At 43.0% G+C, this 15,821-nt stretch overlaps 1 protein-coding gene across 1 annotated transcript in view; it reads left to right on the top strand.

Annotated features, from left to right (window-relative positions):
* The window catches only part of LOC139155793 (dystrophin-like), a 583,469-nt gene that overhangs the window by 490,094 nt on the left and 77,554 nt on the right, over positions 1-15,821 (top strand). Inside the window, exons 22-26 of the mRNA XM_070731073.1 lie at positions 1,857-2,002; positions 2,100-2,312; positions 3,250-3,363; positions 13,953-14,108; positions 15,159-15,329. Of these exons, the coding sequence (XP_070587174.1) occupies positions 1,857-2,002; positions 2,100-2,312; positions 3,250-3,363; positions 13,953-14,108; positions 15,159-15,329 (800 nt within the window). The remainder of the gene's footprint in view (positions 1-1,856; positions 2,003-2,099; positions 2,313-3,249; positions 3,364-13,952; positions 14,109-15,158; positions 15,330-15,821) is intronic.

Raw genomic sequence — 15,821 nt, 5'->3', positions numbered from 1 at the left:
GTAAAGTAGTTTTTAATAGGTAATCTCTCTCCCTCCAGCCACAATTCTCACGCTTCCTGACACGGTGACATCTTATCTCTGTTTCTCTCACTGCTTATCGGCTATTAGCAATGTGGGGTTTCCCCCTCTGTTTTGAGCACAGTTCACGCACCTCTTAAGAGATTCAGAGTTTTCAGTCAGAGTTACCTTCAATCACGTCTATCGATCGTGTTGTTTACTTGCCGATTCATTCAGGAATGCAAAAATCTCGCTTCTTCCGCTGTTACTGGGGCTGTCACAGTACTGAAGCAATCAGCATGACTGACTGCGCTCCCCTTTTCGGAGTTGCAAGCTAAGTCCTTGCTTTGCGTTTGGTGATTGCCTTTCACCAAAACGCTCGCTGGAAGCTTTACTTTCTCATCTACCTCTCCGTGGTTGATGAGCCCTGGTATGGGTCTCCGATTGCAGGGGATTTGGGCTTAGAGCAGTGATTTTCAACCTTTTTTGAACCGCGGCACATTTTTTACATTTACAAAATCCTGGGGCACACCACCAACCAAAATGACACAAAACGACACTCTAAGACACTCTCCTCTCTTTTTCCATCCCTGTCTCCTCCCCCTCTTGTGTGTGTACTCTTGAACCATTTCCAAAAACAGGTGAGGGCTGGGGGGGTTTCTCTCTTATTTTTTGGGTGCTTTTTATCATATGCTTTAAATCAAGAGTCACTTCTCTCTCTCTCTTTTGTTTCTCTCTCTTTCCTCTCATTCTCTGTCTCAATCGTTTTCTCATTTCTCTTTTTTCCTCCCCTTTTTGCTCATTTCTCTCTCCCTTCCTCTCCTTTTCTCTCTCTCTTGCTTTCTATCTCTTTCTCTCTCTCTCTTTCTCTCTTTCTCTCTCTTTCTCTCTCTCTTTCTCTCTCTCTCTCACTTGCTTTCTCTCTCTCACTCTTTCTCTCTCAGCAAAAAGTTGTGAGACCAGAACCTGAGCTTCCTTCTTCGCGGCACACCTGACCATGTCTCGCGGCACACTAGTGTGCCACGGCACACTGGTTGAAAAACACTGGCTTAGAGAACAGAGCCCTGTTCTCTTCCACCCGCTCGTTGTGGCTCCACCCCGGTTCTCGGCCACAGTGATTTTTAAAGGGACTGAAATCTCCCTTTTTAAGAAACTAAACTTTGAAGTTTCATCAGTGAATGAAAGAAAGAAATGTTAAGAACTTCAACCACATTTTATTTTCACAAATAAAACCAAGAATTAACATGAAAGTTAAAGTATAGAGGGGGGGAAATGAAACAGAACAGAAACAACTTAAATTGGAAAAATATAATGAAACAGATAGAAAATATAAGGAATATCTTGCATGAAACCAGTGTAGTCCAGTGCTAAAGTTTTTCTGATATTTATAATTATCTAGTGCTTAGGTAAAGCGGGCCCTTTCTGGATGTATTCCTGAAGCTAGCATAAACTGGGCTGGAGATTATTTCTTTCCTCTTGAAATTAGATGTCAGAAAGACTGTCATTTGATAATAGGTTTAACATTATCAGAAGTAGGATAATGACCCTTAGGTTACAAACCTTCAGTCTTTATAAGTAAAAACCAGCACATTAAATAAACTTCAAATGTATACTTGGAAAAGTACATAGAAAAAAAAGGAGACAGACAGGACCTGAAATACACTACACTTAATTTACTTTGCTGAGTGGAATTGGCTAAAGATAAACTATTTTTCCTCTCTTTTTGGAGATTATTGGAGAGCTATTGTTCATTGTACGTATATTAAAAAGGAGGTATTAATTTGTTTTTATTCACAATAAAATATAACTGTTGAATTAAATAAAACAGGATTTCTTTACTTTTCTCACCTCTTGTGCAGCTTTTGATATTTTGCCATCTGCACAGTATAAAGAAATTATGAACAAAATTCTGTTGTGGATACAACAATCAGAAACAAAGCTCTCCGTCCCACAAGTTACTGTCACAGATTTAGAAACAATGGAGAAAAGGCTCAGGGAGCTAAAGGTAAACAGAAAAATACTGTCTTGCATATCAACCCTAAGATTTAATGCAAAAGCCTGACTTGACAGAAGTTAAAAATTGATAATTTCACATATCACAGGCCTTACAAAGTTCTCTGCAAGAACAACAAAACGAAATCAATTATTTAAGCACAACTGTGGAAGAGATGTATAAGAGAGCTCCTGCAGGGGTCTGTCAGAAGTACCAGTCAGAAACTGAGGTAATCGTTAATCGTTGGAAGAAGTTGTCAACTCAGCTGGTGGGAAATTGTCACAAACTTGAGGAACAGATAACAAAGTTGAAGCAGTTCCAGGTTGGTTGAAGTTGGTTTTTTGTGGATTAAATTTTACTAGATAATATTGCCAAGAGACTTCTATCTGAGGCAAAATGATTGCTTTCTTGTTTTTATGTGCTTAAATTGTAGAATGGCAAAAAATCAAGTTTACTAAAATACTATTGAAGGTTGTTATGCTATGGATAAACTATAATATACAGTGATACCTTGTCTTACGAAATTAATTGGTTTCAGGACGAGGTTCGTAAGGTGAAAAGTTTGTAAGACGAAACAATGTTTCCCATATAAATCAATGGAAAAGCGATTAATGCATGCAAGCCCAAAATTCACCCCTTTTGCCAGTCGAAGCACGCATTTTTGCGCTGGTGGGATTCCCCTGAGGCTTCCCTCCATGGGAAACCCCACCTCCGGACATGCCAGCCAAAGCACCCACTTTCGCGCTGCTGGGATTCCCCTGCTAGGATTCCCCTGCAGCATCGCAAAATCTGGAGGCGAGGTTTTCCATGGAGGGGAGCCTCAGGGGAATCCCACCAGCACGAAAACAGGCGCTTCAGTTGGCAACGGAAGTCCAGAGGCGGGGCATCCCAGCAGTGGCGGTGGGTTTGTAAGGTGAAAATAGTTTGGAAGAAGAGGCAAAAAAAATCTTAAACCCCGGGTTCATGTCTCGAAAAGTTCGTATGATGAGGGGTTTGTAAGACAAGGTATCACTGTATTACATATATGTCGGTGTGTTTTTATTTGCATAAAATACACACACACACACACACACACACACTGAGGCTTATTTTAAAAACTAGAAGTAAATTATTTTTTGATACAACACTTGTATATGTGATTAATATATTTTTAATTTTTATTATTTTTAAAGATAATTTTATATTTTGTTGAGATTATCACCAGATTTAGTCACAATGGAATACTTTCATGCAGTGCAATGCTCTCTTTTCAAAACCAGAATGACATAAAAACCCTTAAAAAATGGATGGCTGAAATGGATATTTTTCTAAATGAAGACTGGCCAGCACTTGCAGTTTCAGAAGCACTAGAGAAACAATTAGAACAGTGTACAGTAAGTTTCCATCTTATGCTCTATTTCATGCATGTAAATATCATGTCATAACAGTTGTACAAATACAATTAATTTCATTTTGTATATGTGGGTTTATATCTCTGTTTAGGAAAAGTGTGTGAGATATCTGTGCAGCTATAGCTTCTATCGGATTATTGTAGACTTTTTTTTTCATTTTATCATTATTTTAAATGGTCTTAATTTCAGTATGTTTTCTTTGTTTCTTTTTCAAGAAATATGGTTAAAACTGCATATACAAACAATAAAATTGAGTATTTTTCTTTAAATTATGGGTTTCTATGTAGTAGATGTCGGGGTTACAAATACTATCCAAAATTAAATCAGAATCCAAAGCAAATTATTCCTCAAAATTCCAATTTATTAATAGAGCCATGTTGGCACATCTGGATGAAACCCAAATTTGAAGTCTTCCGAACTTCACCACCCAGTTGAAAGTTCAAGTCCTTATCCCCACATTAAAAATCCATCACATTATCCAATCTTCTATTGCCATGCTGGCAAAGTCCACCTGTCTCTTTCCATGCAGGTACAGAGGTGCAGAGACAAAGGATTACCTTGGCTTTCTAGAAAGAATTTGCTACAGCTACATACTAACAATCTCATAAAATCCCCCCTCCCACTTTCTCACAGGAGAAAATGCATAGTGAAATAGTATAAAGTGTGGCAGGCCTAAACTTCCCAATAAAATGGCTTCATCCCGACAGGTGGCCTCCTCTCAGAAGAAAATTATGTCCTAAAGGAGAGAGAAATTAACATACGGGGTTAATACAGCATCACTAACCACCCCCACCCCCCGCGGACACTTTGGCTTATCCAGATATTTATCAAGGAATTGTTTTACTAATCTGTCAGCTTTCATATTACAACTTTTTACCCATGTAGCTTCAGACAAAGGATACCCCTTCCAATGTACTAAATATTGTAAATGAGCCCTATATTTTCTGGAGCCTAAAATCTTCTTCACTTTGTAATGAGTTCTCCCCTTGTATGACTACTGGAGGAGAGGGTGGTTGGGTTTGTGGCCTTAAGCTTGACGTAATCACAGGTTATAATAAACTGCAATGGAAAACAGGGTGAATCTTTCCCAATATTCTAGGCAATTCAAGCTGAACTGTGACTTAACTATTGTGAAAGGATCCAAAACTTTGACCCTAGTGTCTTGCTAGACATTCTCAGCCGGATATATTTGGTAGGCAAGAAAGCTTGGTCCCCCACTCAGAAGGGGGACTGGAGCAATCGGTGCTTGTCAGCTTGCTTCTTTTAGGCTCCTGCCGCTTCAGTTAGAGATAGGGGTGGGCTACTGCCTGGATGGGGGGGGGGGAGTAGACACAGTGGGGTAGTGAAAATGGAGCTCCACCCCAGAGCTACCAATTTGCACTGAAAGATGTTGAAAGAAAATGCAGTGTGTCCTGGATAAGCCACGCCCATAGTGTGGTAATAAAAGTTTTGGTAGCCCTTCACTGATTAGAGACATTAGAGATTTCTTGGGGTAGTTCAGGTATGGGGACAAATTCCATGCAACTGGTACCCTGAAAAGGAGTTAGTCCAACTGCTGCTATGGACAGCATTGTTGTATGCTACTTCAGCAAAGGGTAGCAAGTCTGACCAATTGTCCAGCTGGTAATCCATATAACAATCTATTTATTTATTTATTTATTTTGTCCAATACACAATGAGGGTTTTAGTGGGTATATATACATACACATAGTAAAATACATGATGAAGGTTATAGAGGAGATACTCATAGTAAAATATATCTAAGAAAGAATAGAAAAGAAGATATAGTAATAGAACATATCAATGAAAGAATAGAAGAAGAGATATAGGAATAGAAGAAAGGTATAGGAGATATAGGAGAGCAATAGGACAGGGGACGGAAGGCACTCTAGTGCACTTGTACTTGCCCCTTACTGACCTCTTAGGAATCTGGATAGGTCAACCATAGATAATCTAAGGGTAAAGTGTTGGGGGTTTGGGGAGGACACTATGGAGTCCGGTAATGAGTTCCACGCTTCGAAAGCTCAGTTACTGAAGTCATACTGTTTACAGTCAAGTTTGGAGCGCTTAATATTAAGTTTAAATCTGTTGTGTGCTCTTGTGTTGTTGTGGTTGAAGTAGTCACCGACAGGCAGGACATTGCAGCATATGATCTTGTGGGCAATACTTAGATCTTGTTTAAGGCATCTTAGTTCTAGGCTTTCTAGGCCCAGGATTGAAAGTCTAGTCTCGTAGGGTATTCTATTTCGAGTGGAGGAGTGAAGGGCTCTTCTGGTGAAGTATCTTTGGACATTTTCAAGGGTGTTAATGTCTGAGATGCGATATGGGTTCCAAACAGATGAGCTGTATTCGAGGATGGGTCTGGCAAAAGTTTTGTAAGCTCTGGTAAGTAGTGTGAGATTGCCAGAGCAGAAACTACGTAGGATTAGGTTTACAACTCTTGAAGCTTTCTTGTCTATGTTGTTGAAGTGGGCTTTGGCACTTAAATCTTTTGTTATTAGTATACCAAGGTTTTTAACCGAGTGGGGATTATCTGTGATAATTTGATTATTCAGTTCGTATTTGGAGTTCAGATTCTTTTTGCCGATGTGTAGGACAGAGCATTTGATAGTTGAGATTTGGAGTTGCCATGTGTTAGACCACTCAGAAACAGAGTTCAGGTCTTTTTGGAGAGTAGTTGTGTTATTGGTGGTGTTGAAGAGTTTTACATTGTCAGCAAAGAGGACACAGTTGCTTGTGATGTAATCGCAAAGGTCATTGATGTAGAGAATGAAGAGCGTTGGTCCCAGTACACTACCTTGGGGAACATTGCTTTTAACTGGGACAGGGGTGGATATGGTGCTACCTATTTTGATCACTTGTTGTCTGTTTGACAGGAATGCTGTAATCCAGCTATGGAGGGATCCTGAGATGCCATTGGTTTTGAGTTTTAGGAGTAGTTTGTTGTGGACCACAAAGGCTTTGCAGAAGTCGATATAAATTGCATCTATAGATTTCCCTTGATCTAGATGAGTTATCCATATATTTTTGCAGTGGAGGAGCTTCAGGTTGCAGGATAGTTTTTTTCTGAAACCAAATTGTTTGTTACAGAGCAAATTATTAGTTTCTAGATGGAGAGTAATTGATTTATTTATAATTGATTCCATGACCTTGCATGGGACGCAGCATAGTGAAATTGGTCTGTAGTTATTGACAAGAGAGGGGTGATAACTTGGGTGTTAACATGTGCTGCCATCTCTTCCAGTTGGGAGGAAATGGTGGGGTACACTTCCTGTCATTCTGTGGCTTTCTGAATAAAGTGTCTGCCAGTAGGTTCTTCCCCAGGATGTGTTTAAGCTCGAATTTAAATCTCATTGTGCCCAATGGACTTTTTTTGGTATCAGTTTCCTGGGGCACTTCAAGGTTTTGAGGGTTTTGTGATCAGTCTGCACTTTGAATGGCACTTTGCCTTCTTCTAGGAATTGTCTCCAGGTGAGCACAGACTCGGGCCGGCTCACAACAGTGATAAAAACAATACATAATGACAAATCTAATAATTAGAATCTAAAATATCATGCTTGACGACAGAGGTGGGTTTTAAGGAGTTTACCAAAGGAAAGGAGGGTGGGGGCAGTTCTAATCTCTGGAGGGAGCTGATTCCAGAGGGTCAGAGCCACCACAGAGAAGGCTCTTCCCCTGAGTCCCGCCAGATGACATTGTTTAGTTGACGGGACCCAGAGAAGACCAACTCTGTGGGACCTAACCGGCCACTGGGATTCGTGCGGCAGAAGGTGGTCTCGCAGTTATCCTGGTCTGGTGCCATGAAGGGCTTTATAGGTAATAACCAACACTTTGAATTGTGACCGGAAATTGATCGGCAACCAATGCAGACTGCGGAGTGTTGGAGTAACATGAGCACATTTGGGAAAGCCCATGATTGCTCTTGCAGCTGCATTCTGCACGATCTGAAGTTTCCGAACACTCTTCAAAGGTAGCCCCATGTAGAGAGCATTACAGTAGTCGAACCTCAAGGTGATGAGGGCATGAGTGACTGTGAGCAGTGACTCCCGGTCCAAATAGGGCCTCAACTGGTGCACCAGGTGAACCTGGGCAAACGCCCCCCTCGCCACAGCAGCAAGATGTTTCTCTAATGTGAGCTGTGGATTGAGGAGGATGCCCAAGTTGCGGACCCTCTCGGAGGGGTCAATAATTCCCCCCCCCTGGGGCTATGGACAGAGAGATGGAATTGTCCTTGGGAGGCAAAACCCACAGCCACTCTGTCTTATCCGGGTTGAGTTTGAGTCTGTTGACACCCATCCAGGCCCCAACAACCTCCAGACACTGGCACATCACTTCCACTGCTTCGTTGACTGGATATGGGGTGGAGATGTAAAACTGGTATCATCAGCGTACTGATGATACCTCACCCCATGCCCTTGGATGATCTCACACAGCGGTTTCATGTAGATATTAAATAGCAGGGGGGAGAGGACCAACCCCTGAGGCACCCCACAAGGGAGAGACCTCGGGGTCGACTTCTGACCCCCCACTAACACCGACTGTGACCGACCAGAGAGGTAGGAGGAGAACCACTGAAGAACAGTGCCTCCCACTCCCAACCTCTCCAGCCAGTGCAGAAGGATATCATGGTCGATGGTATTAAAAGCTGCTGAGAGATCAAGGAGCACCAGGACAGAGGATAAACCTCTGTCCCAGGCCCACCAGAGATCATCCATCAATGCGACCAAAGCAGTTTACGTGCTGTAAACGGGCCTGAAACCTGACTGTTGAGGACCTAGATAATCGGCTTCTTCCAAGGACTTCTGGAGCTGGAGCGCCACCACCTTCTCGACAACCTTCCCCATAAAGGGAAGGTTGGAAACTGGACGATAGTTATTAAGTACGGCTGGGTCCAGAGAAGGCTTCTTGAGAAGGGGATCGCACAAATGCCTCCTTATAAGGAGCCGGAAAGGACCCCCTCCCCAAGGAAGCGTTGACAATCTCCTGGATCCAGCTCCGTGTCACCTCCCTGCTGGCCGAAACCAGCCAGGAGGGACACGGATCCAGTAAGCAGGTGGCGGAACTCACAGCTCCAATGGCCTTGTCCACTTCATCAGGTGTCACCAGATCAAACTCTTCCCAGACAGATGGACAAGTATCGGCCCCAGTCACCTCGACTGACTCGTTGTCAGTCGACTCTGCAATCCAATCGGAGTTGAGGTCCGCCCGAATCCGAGCAATTTTATCAGCGAAAAATGTGTTAAAGTCCTCGGCACTACTCTGCAAGGGCTACCCAACTCCCCCCTGGTTAAGAAGGGAGCGGGTTACCCTAAACAGAGCGGCCGGGCGAGATTCCGCTGATGCAATCAAGGCAGCATGGTATGCGCATCTTGCCGCCTTGAGCGCCACTTTGTAAGTCTTAATATGAGCTCTTACAAGTGTTTGATTGAATTCAGACTTACTCTTCCTCCATCGCTTCACTAGACGTCTCTTCTGGCGTTTCAACTCCCGGAGTTCCTCGTTGAACCATGGAGCTCTACGGGGTCTAGTGCTGCGGAGAGGTCGCAATGGCGCAATCCGATCAAGAGCCTCTCCTGCAGCCTTGTTCCAGGCCTCAGCAAGAGACTCTGCCAAACTGTGGATGAGTGTATCTGGAATAACCCCAAGCACCCTCTGAAAGCCCTCTGGGCCCATCAGTCATCTGGGGCGGAACCTCCTAATTGGTTCCGCCTCCCTGCGGGGAAGGATTGGAGCCAGGAAGTTAAGCCGCAGTAGAAAATGATCTGACCATGACAAAGGCAACACTTCTAAGCCCCTTTGTCTCAGATCATTGCTCAATTGCCCAGAGAGGAATACCGTGTCGGGTGGGTGCCCCCCCCTCATGAGTCGGACCCTGTACTACTTGAGTCAGGTCCATGGCTGTCATGGTGGCCATGAACTCCTGTGCTAGCCCAGAGGTTTCACCGAGCGACTGTAGGTTGAGGTCCCCCAAGACAATCAGTCTGTGGAACATCACCGCCAGCCCGGCAACCTCCTCGAGCAACACAGGCAGGGCTGTTGACACACAGCTGGGAGGCAGGTACATGAGTAACAAGCCCACCTGAACCCCTAAGTCCAACTTTACCAGGAGGGACTCACAACCCGCAATCTCTGGAGCAACGAGTCTACGCAGGCAAAGGCTCTCCCTGACTATAATAGCCACTCCTCCCCCCCCCTTCCCTGGGGTTGGGGCTGATGCCATATCCGAAACCTGGCTGGGGAAATTTCAGAGAGAGGAACTCCTCCCTCCAGGCCCAGCCAGGTTTCGGTCACACAAGCCAGGTCAGCCTCCTCATCCAGGATCAAATCCCGGATGAGGAGAGCTTTAATGAACAGTATAGGCTTCTTTCTCCCAAGTGGCCCACCTCCTTTCAGCAGTAGTGAGTTTTTTTGAGACATAAGTACACAACAGGAGTTGGCCTTCTTGATTTTTCTGTAATAGCATCGCCACTACAGCTACATCACTGGCATTGGACAGGATTAAAATTGCTGTTCTGGGTCAGGGTGTTGCAGAATAGCCTCCTGGGCAAAGAGCCACTTCAGCTTTTTGAACGCTTTTTGACCTTCCATCATCCACCCAATAGTTTGCTTTGTCTTTGGCTGTTAGGCGATAGCCCAGTCTTTAGCAGTTCGGTTAGTGGCAGTGCCACTTTTGCAAAAGCTTGGATGAATTGCCAATAGAAGTTCACAAAACACAAGAAACTTTGTAATTCCTTGCTGGTGCATGGGGGTTGCCAATCTAGCACTGCTTTCACTTTTCCAGGATCTGTTTCTATCTTTTCACTGGAAATGTGATATCCAAGGTAGTCTAGTGAGATTTTGTGGAATTTGCACTTAGACAATTTTGTGTATGGTTTGGTGGCCAGAGGTTTTTCTAGAACTTGCCGCACTAGCTTCATGTGTTCCTCTAGGGCCGTGATGGTGAACCTATGGCACACGTGCCACAGCTGGCACACGGAGCCATATCGGAGGGCACACAAGACTTTGCCCTGTATCAGCTCTAGCACGCATGCACATTGGCCAGCTAATTTTCGGCCTTCAGAAAGGCCATTTCACCTTTCGGACACTTCAGGGAAGCTGCCCTGAAGCCCCAGAGGCAAAAAAAATCCCCTAACGGACAAATCAGAAGTTTGGAAAAATGTACTTCTGGTTTGCTGTTGTGCTGGGGTTTTTGCACTCCAGAGGGGTCAGGGAAGCTTCTCTGAAGTGCCGGAGTGCAAAAAACCTGTTCTGCATCCTCATATAAAAATATTACAGCTTTTTCCTAGCTCGCTGCCCACCCAGCCTACAAGCCAGCCAGTCAGCCGGCTTGCCAGCATCCCTCCCTCCTTCTCGAGCTCAATGCAGTTTCTGGGATCCAGAACCATAACCTCATTGGAGCCCAGAGAGAGGGGTTGCTGCTTTGGCAGCAAAGACTCTTTTCTGCATTCATATAAGACACATAAACAAAGCCTAACACAGAAATCCCCATTGCTACAAAGGGGCTTCCCCAAATCAACTTTCTCCTGAACGGGTCTAGGCAGGTGGGCGGGTGGGCAGGCCATGAGACAGTTATCCTACTGAAGAATTGGCTGCTTCCCTTCCCTTTGCCAGCCTCTCTTGTGTGAAGTTTGCTTTTCTCTGTGGCTGGGCAGCCTGACGTTGATTGCTCATAACGTGCCGAGCTGAGCTCGAGAGGGAGGCTGGGCAGAGGCAAGCTTAATGGGGAAGAGAGGGAGAGAGCAGGGGAAGGAGGAAGAGAAAATCAAAAAGGGGGAAGAGGGTATTCTCTTCCTTCATGCCCCCCCCCATGTACTCCCTGCCTCTCTTCTCCGCCCCATCTCCCCCTCTGTAGACTGAGTGGTTGCTTTTCTCCCTGGCTGGGCAGCCCAGCGCTGATTACTTGGAGTGTGCCAAGCTTGAGAGGGAGGCTAGCTTGTAGGCTGGGCGGAGGTGAGCTTAATGGGGAAGAGAGGGAGAGAGAAGGGGAAGGAGGGAGGAAAAAATAGGGAGGAAGGGAGAGAAGGGAAAAGAGAAAATCAGAGAGAGGGGGAGAGGGTCTTCGCTTCCTTCATGCCCCCCCCCCCCCACACACACACCTGGGAACCTCTTCCACGGCTGCATGTTTCATTCAGGAGAAAGTTGATTTGGAGAAGCCCTTTGGATCAGTGCAATATACCGATGGGGATTTCTGTGTTAGACTTCATTTACGTCTTTCATGTGAATGCAGAAAAGGATCTTTGCTGCCAAAGCAGCCACCCCTCTCTCTGGGGTCCAGAGAGGTTATGGTTCTGGATCCCAGAGACCACGTTGAGCTCAAGAAGGAGGGAGGGATGCTGGCTGGCTGGCTAGCCAGCTTGTAGGCTGAGTGGGTAGTGAGCTAGGAAAAAGCCTTCAATGGGGAAGGTGGATGAAACTATGGCTACAGCCTTGGGGCAGGCGGCGCGGGGGACAAGGCTTTGCAGCTGAACTTGGGGAGTTTGGGTTCCTGTAGGGAATGGCGGGGTGCACTTTTAAATTTTTGCTCCATGATGGGGAGCAAAAGAGTCATGGGGAGTTGCGAAGCCTCAGCGAAGCACTGTTGTTGGGGTGGGGGAGCAGTAGATTGGGCAGAGAGATTGCATTCTGAGGAAGCTCTTTTTTTCTTTGTGGAATTTGGTGCATCTGTTTAGGTCTAAAACAGCACAATGAACAAACTGGAAGTGTGTTTTTCCAAACATCCGGTTTGTCCGTGGGGCATTTTTTTTCAACTACCAGGCTTCAGAAAGGCCTGTGCGCATGCATGGGGACCAGTAGGCTGGTGGATGGTGCACATGCATGGGGGAGGGAAGGGGTATGGACATGTTACACGTGCTAGCCCCCCCCCCTCCATTTTGGCATGCCAACCAAAAGAGGTTTGCCATTACTGCTCTAGGGTCTCGCTGAAGATGAGAATGTCATCCAAAATAATGAGTGCTTCCTTGTACAGGTGCGGATGGAGTACTTCATTTATGAATTGCATAAAGATCATGGGGGGCCCTTGTAGTCCAAATGCCATGACCCTGAATTAGAAGCTCCCCAGAGTGAAGTTAAAGGTGATCTTCCATTTATCTTCCTCCCTGATGCATAGTAATATGCTTCTCTCAAATCCAGCTTAGTAAATACCTTGCCTTTGGCTAAGGGATTAACAAGTCTTTCATAAGAGGGAGGGGGTATGTGTTTTGAATGCACATGGAATTGATTCCCCAGAAGTCTATGTACAGCCTGACATCCCCCCTCCATCTTTCTTCTCTTTGAAGAGCATGGGGGCTCCACTTGTGATTTGGCTGGCTGGATGAATCCCCATTCCAGATTGGCATCAATGTACAGTATCTCCTTATCTCCTCCATCTGTTTAGGGTTCATGGAGTACATCATTGGTTTGGGGAGTGTTGCCCCCTGCACAAATTCTATTGCACAGTCAGTAGGTCTGTGAGGGGGAAGACAGTTGCAACCTTCCTCACTGAAGACCCCTTCTAGGTCCCAGTATTCTAATGGCAACTGCTGGGTGCCTGGGAGGTTGGAATCAACTGCAGGGGCTGAGGGATTTGAAGCTACCTGAAGAAAGCTTCAGGTTGTCCTTAGGGATTTGGGGGGGGGTGTCTGAGGATAATCCCACATCCAAGTATGGCTCCCCCAACATTTTTGTGGTGAAAGTTATCCCTCTAGCTTCACTTAGAGTGGCTCAAACCAGCTGAAAGAGGTTCGTTTGTATTCAACTGGCATTCCCTCTTTGTGGCCTCTTCAGCTTCCATCATGACTTGGGAAGGCAAGTAGATGGTCTCGATATGAATGGGTGATCCATCATCTATCAACTTCTCTATGGCTTGTTTCTCTTCATCTATTTACCTTGAGTCTTTACACCTTTCATTGCTGGATCAGTGCTGGGGCTCAGGACCCAAACATCATCCTGAGAATTCGGGGTAGATGGGTTCTTTTTAAAGGGAGAATTGGTTAATGTCAGGGTATCAAATAGCATCCAAAATTAAATCAGAGTCCAATGCAATGTATTCCCCAAAATTCCAATTTTGGCACATCTGGGTGAAACCCGAATCTGAAGTCTTCCAGGCTTCACCACCCAGTTGAAAGTTCAGGTCCCTGACCCCATGCCTACAAATCCATCACATTGTCCAACCTTCTATTGCCATGCTGGCAGAGTCCACCCATCTCCTTCTGTGCAGGTGCAGAGGTGCAGAGACAAAGGATGACCTTGGCTTTCTAGAAAGAATTTGTTATGACTACATACTCCCATTTTCCCACAGGAGAAAATGCATAGTAAAATAGTATAAAGTGTGGCAGGCCTAAACTGCCCAATAAAATGGCTTTGGCCTAATAGTAGAATTATAGTAAATTATATTTGAAATTGACAGTTTGTGTGCACAATTTAGAACATGTATGTATCCATATATCCATTTTCAGTTTTCCCTCCTTAAATTTATATACTGCATTTCTGTTTATATAATTATGCCATAAACTTTTATGTTTTATTTATTGAATCATGTCACATATTATGACATCTTGGGTATATGTTACACATTACTGTATTTTCCTTACCAGGCTTTGGTGAATGACATCCAGACAATCCAGCCCAATTTAAATAGTGTTAATGAGATTGGACAAAAAATGAAGAAGGAAGCAGAGTCAGAATTTTCTTTAAAATTACAGAATGATCTTAAAGCACTGAATGCTGAATGGGATAATATTTGCCAACAGGTATTCTATTAGAATATGTAGCATTAATTTATTTAAATTCCAGAGTGTTATTTAATAGAATTTTCTCTACTTGGTATAAAATGTGAAAAGTAGAGTAAGAAAGTATCATTCTGAATAATAAATCTTTAATAATTCAACTGCATATAAATGCCTGCTGAATAGATAAATGTGATAAATTAAATAATCCCTTCCAGAGTAGAACACCAGAGGTTGGATAATACTGATATATACAAAACATTTTAAATAAAAATATATAGCAAGATATAATTATTTTTTATATCTTCATTGGCTTTCACTTAGCTCAAAATATTTTAATATTATAAGTATAGAAAACTAACTTATGTGGCATTACAATTCTGTTATATATCCAAAACCAAAATTTCAATAACGTGGAACTCCAAATGATAGCATATTAATTTTTTATGTATGGTAAAAGCATCTATCTTAGAAAAGCTTTATTTTCTCAAAAGAGCAATAGTAAATGGGGAAAAAAACATAATCTGGAATATGCAATGCTAAAGCATAAAATTTGATAGTAAACCTTTGGATATTTTAATATTATTTAATTAGACATTCCAGACTGGAGAAATAATGTCTACTATATATTGTACTATATGAAAATACACAATTCATAGTTTTCCCACATTGTGATTGCATTTACCGATCATCTTTATGGCATCATTTCTAACTATATGGAAATTATATTCTCAAACAAAATAGGAAATTAATGCAGAACATGGATCCTTGAATTTTCCATTCCTTTTTTTTTACTAAGTAGACATGAAAATAGCCTAGAAGAGTTTATATTTTCTTTTGTGTAACAAAGTAACTTGTTACTCTTAAATGCATTTTTCTTCCAGAAACTTGTCGGTTTTTGTATACATAAGGCAATATTTGAAATATAAATATGTTCTAAACATTTCAGGATTTTTAATTTAATTTAACTGTGAGTCTCATATTCTGGTTATTCATTGGGTTCCAAAGTAGAGTTTTATCTATTTTTGAGAGGAAAAATAACTTCTTCTTCTTTTTTATTATTATTAATGCAAGGTCTATGCTAAGAAAGAAGCATTGAAGAATAGTTTGGATAAGATTGCAAATCTACGAAAGGATTTGTCAGAAATGCATGAGTGGATTACACAAGCAGAAGATGAATATCTGCAGAGGGATTTTGAATACAAAACACCAAATGAACTGGAGAAAGCTGTTGAAGAATTAAAGGTAGTAGATCAAACTGAATTGTTTGATTTGTCTCCAATTCTATTTTAAAGTTACAATTATACATTATTTGTACCTTATTTGTAAAAGCTGACCAAGTAATTTTTAGAGTTTAATTTTATTTCAAACACAATTCTCTTACCTTCCATTCTTTCTTCTTATCACATAAGAATTAATTGCCAGACTGTTATTTTCTTCCATTCTTCCCAAATTGTAGCCAGAATTGTAGTTTGTCATAAATATTTGGAGCAAGTTTGTATCACCTGACTACTAATTCTGTAAGTTTTTAAACGTCTGTTAGAATAGATCCTCATGGAATCTAAAAGATTCTTCAATGCTCTACTGAAATTTATAGCTATTTGTTGCACTGTAGACATAGGGCAATTCATCAGTCCTAAAATACCTTATGATTAGTGTTGGGCGAATCTGTTGAAGTTCGGGTTTGGCGGGTTTGGCTGAACTTGATGTCGGAGTTCGGGTTCACGCCCCCAAACC

Source organism: Erythrolamprus reginae, unplaced genomic scaffold (assembly GCF_031021105.1).
Source record: "Erythrolamprus reginae isolate rEryReg1 unplaced genomic scaffold, rEryReg1.hap1 H_6, whole genome shotgun sequence".
Taxonomy (NCBI): domain Eukaryota; kingdom Metazoa; phylum Chordata; class Lepidosauria; order Squamata; family Dipsadidae; genus Erythrolamprus; species Erythrolamprus reginae.
The sequence above is the reverse complement of the archived record's forward strand: the minus strand, read 5'-3'. Positions and strand labels throughout refer to the sequence as shown.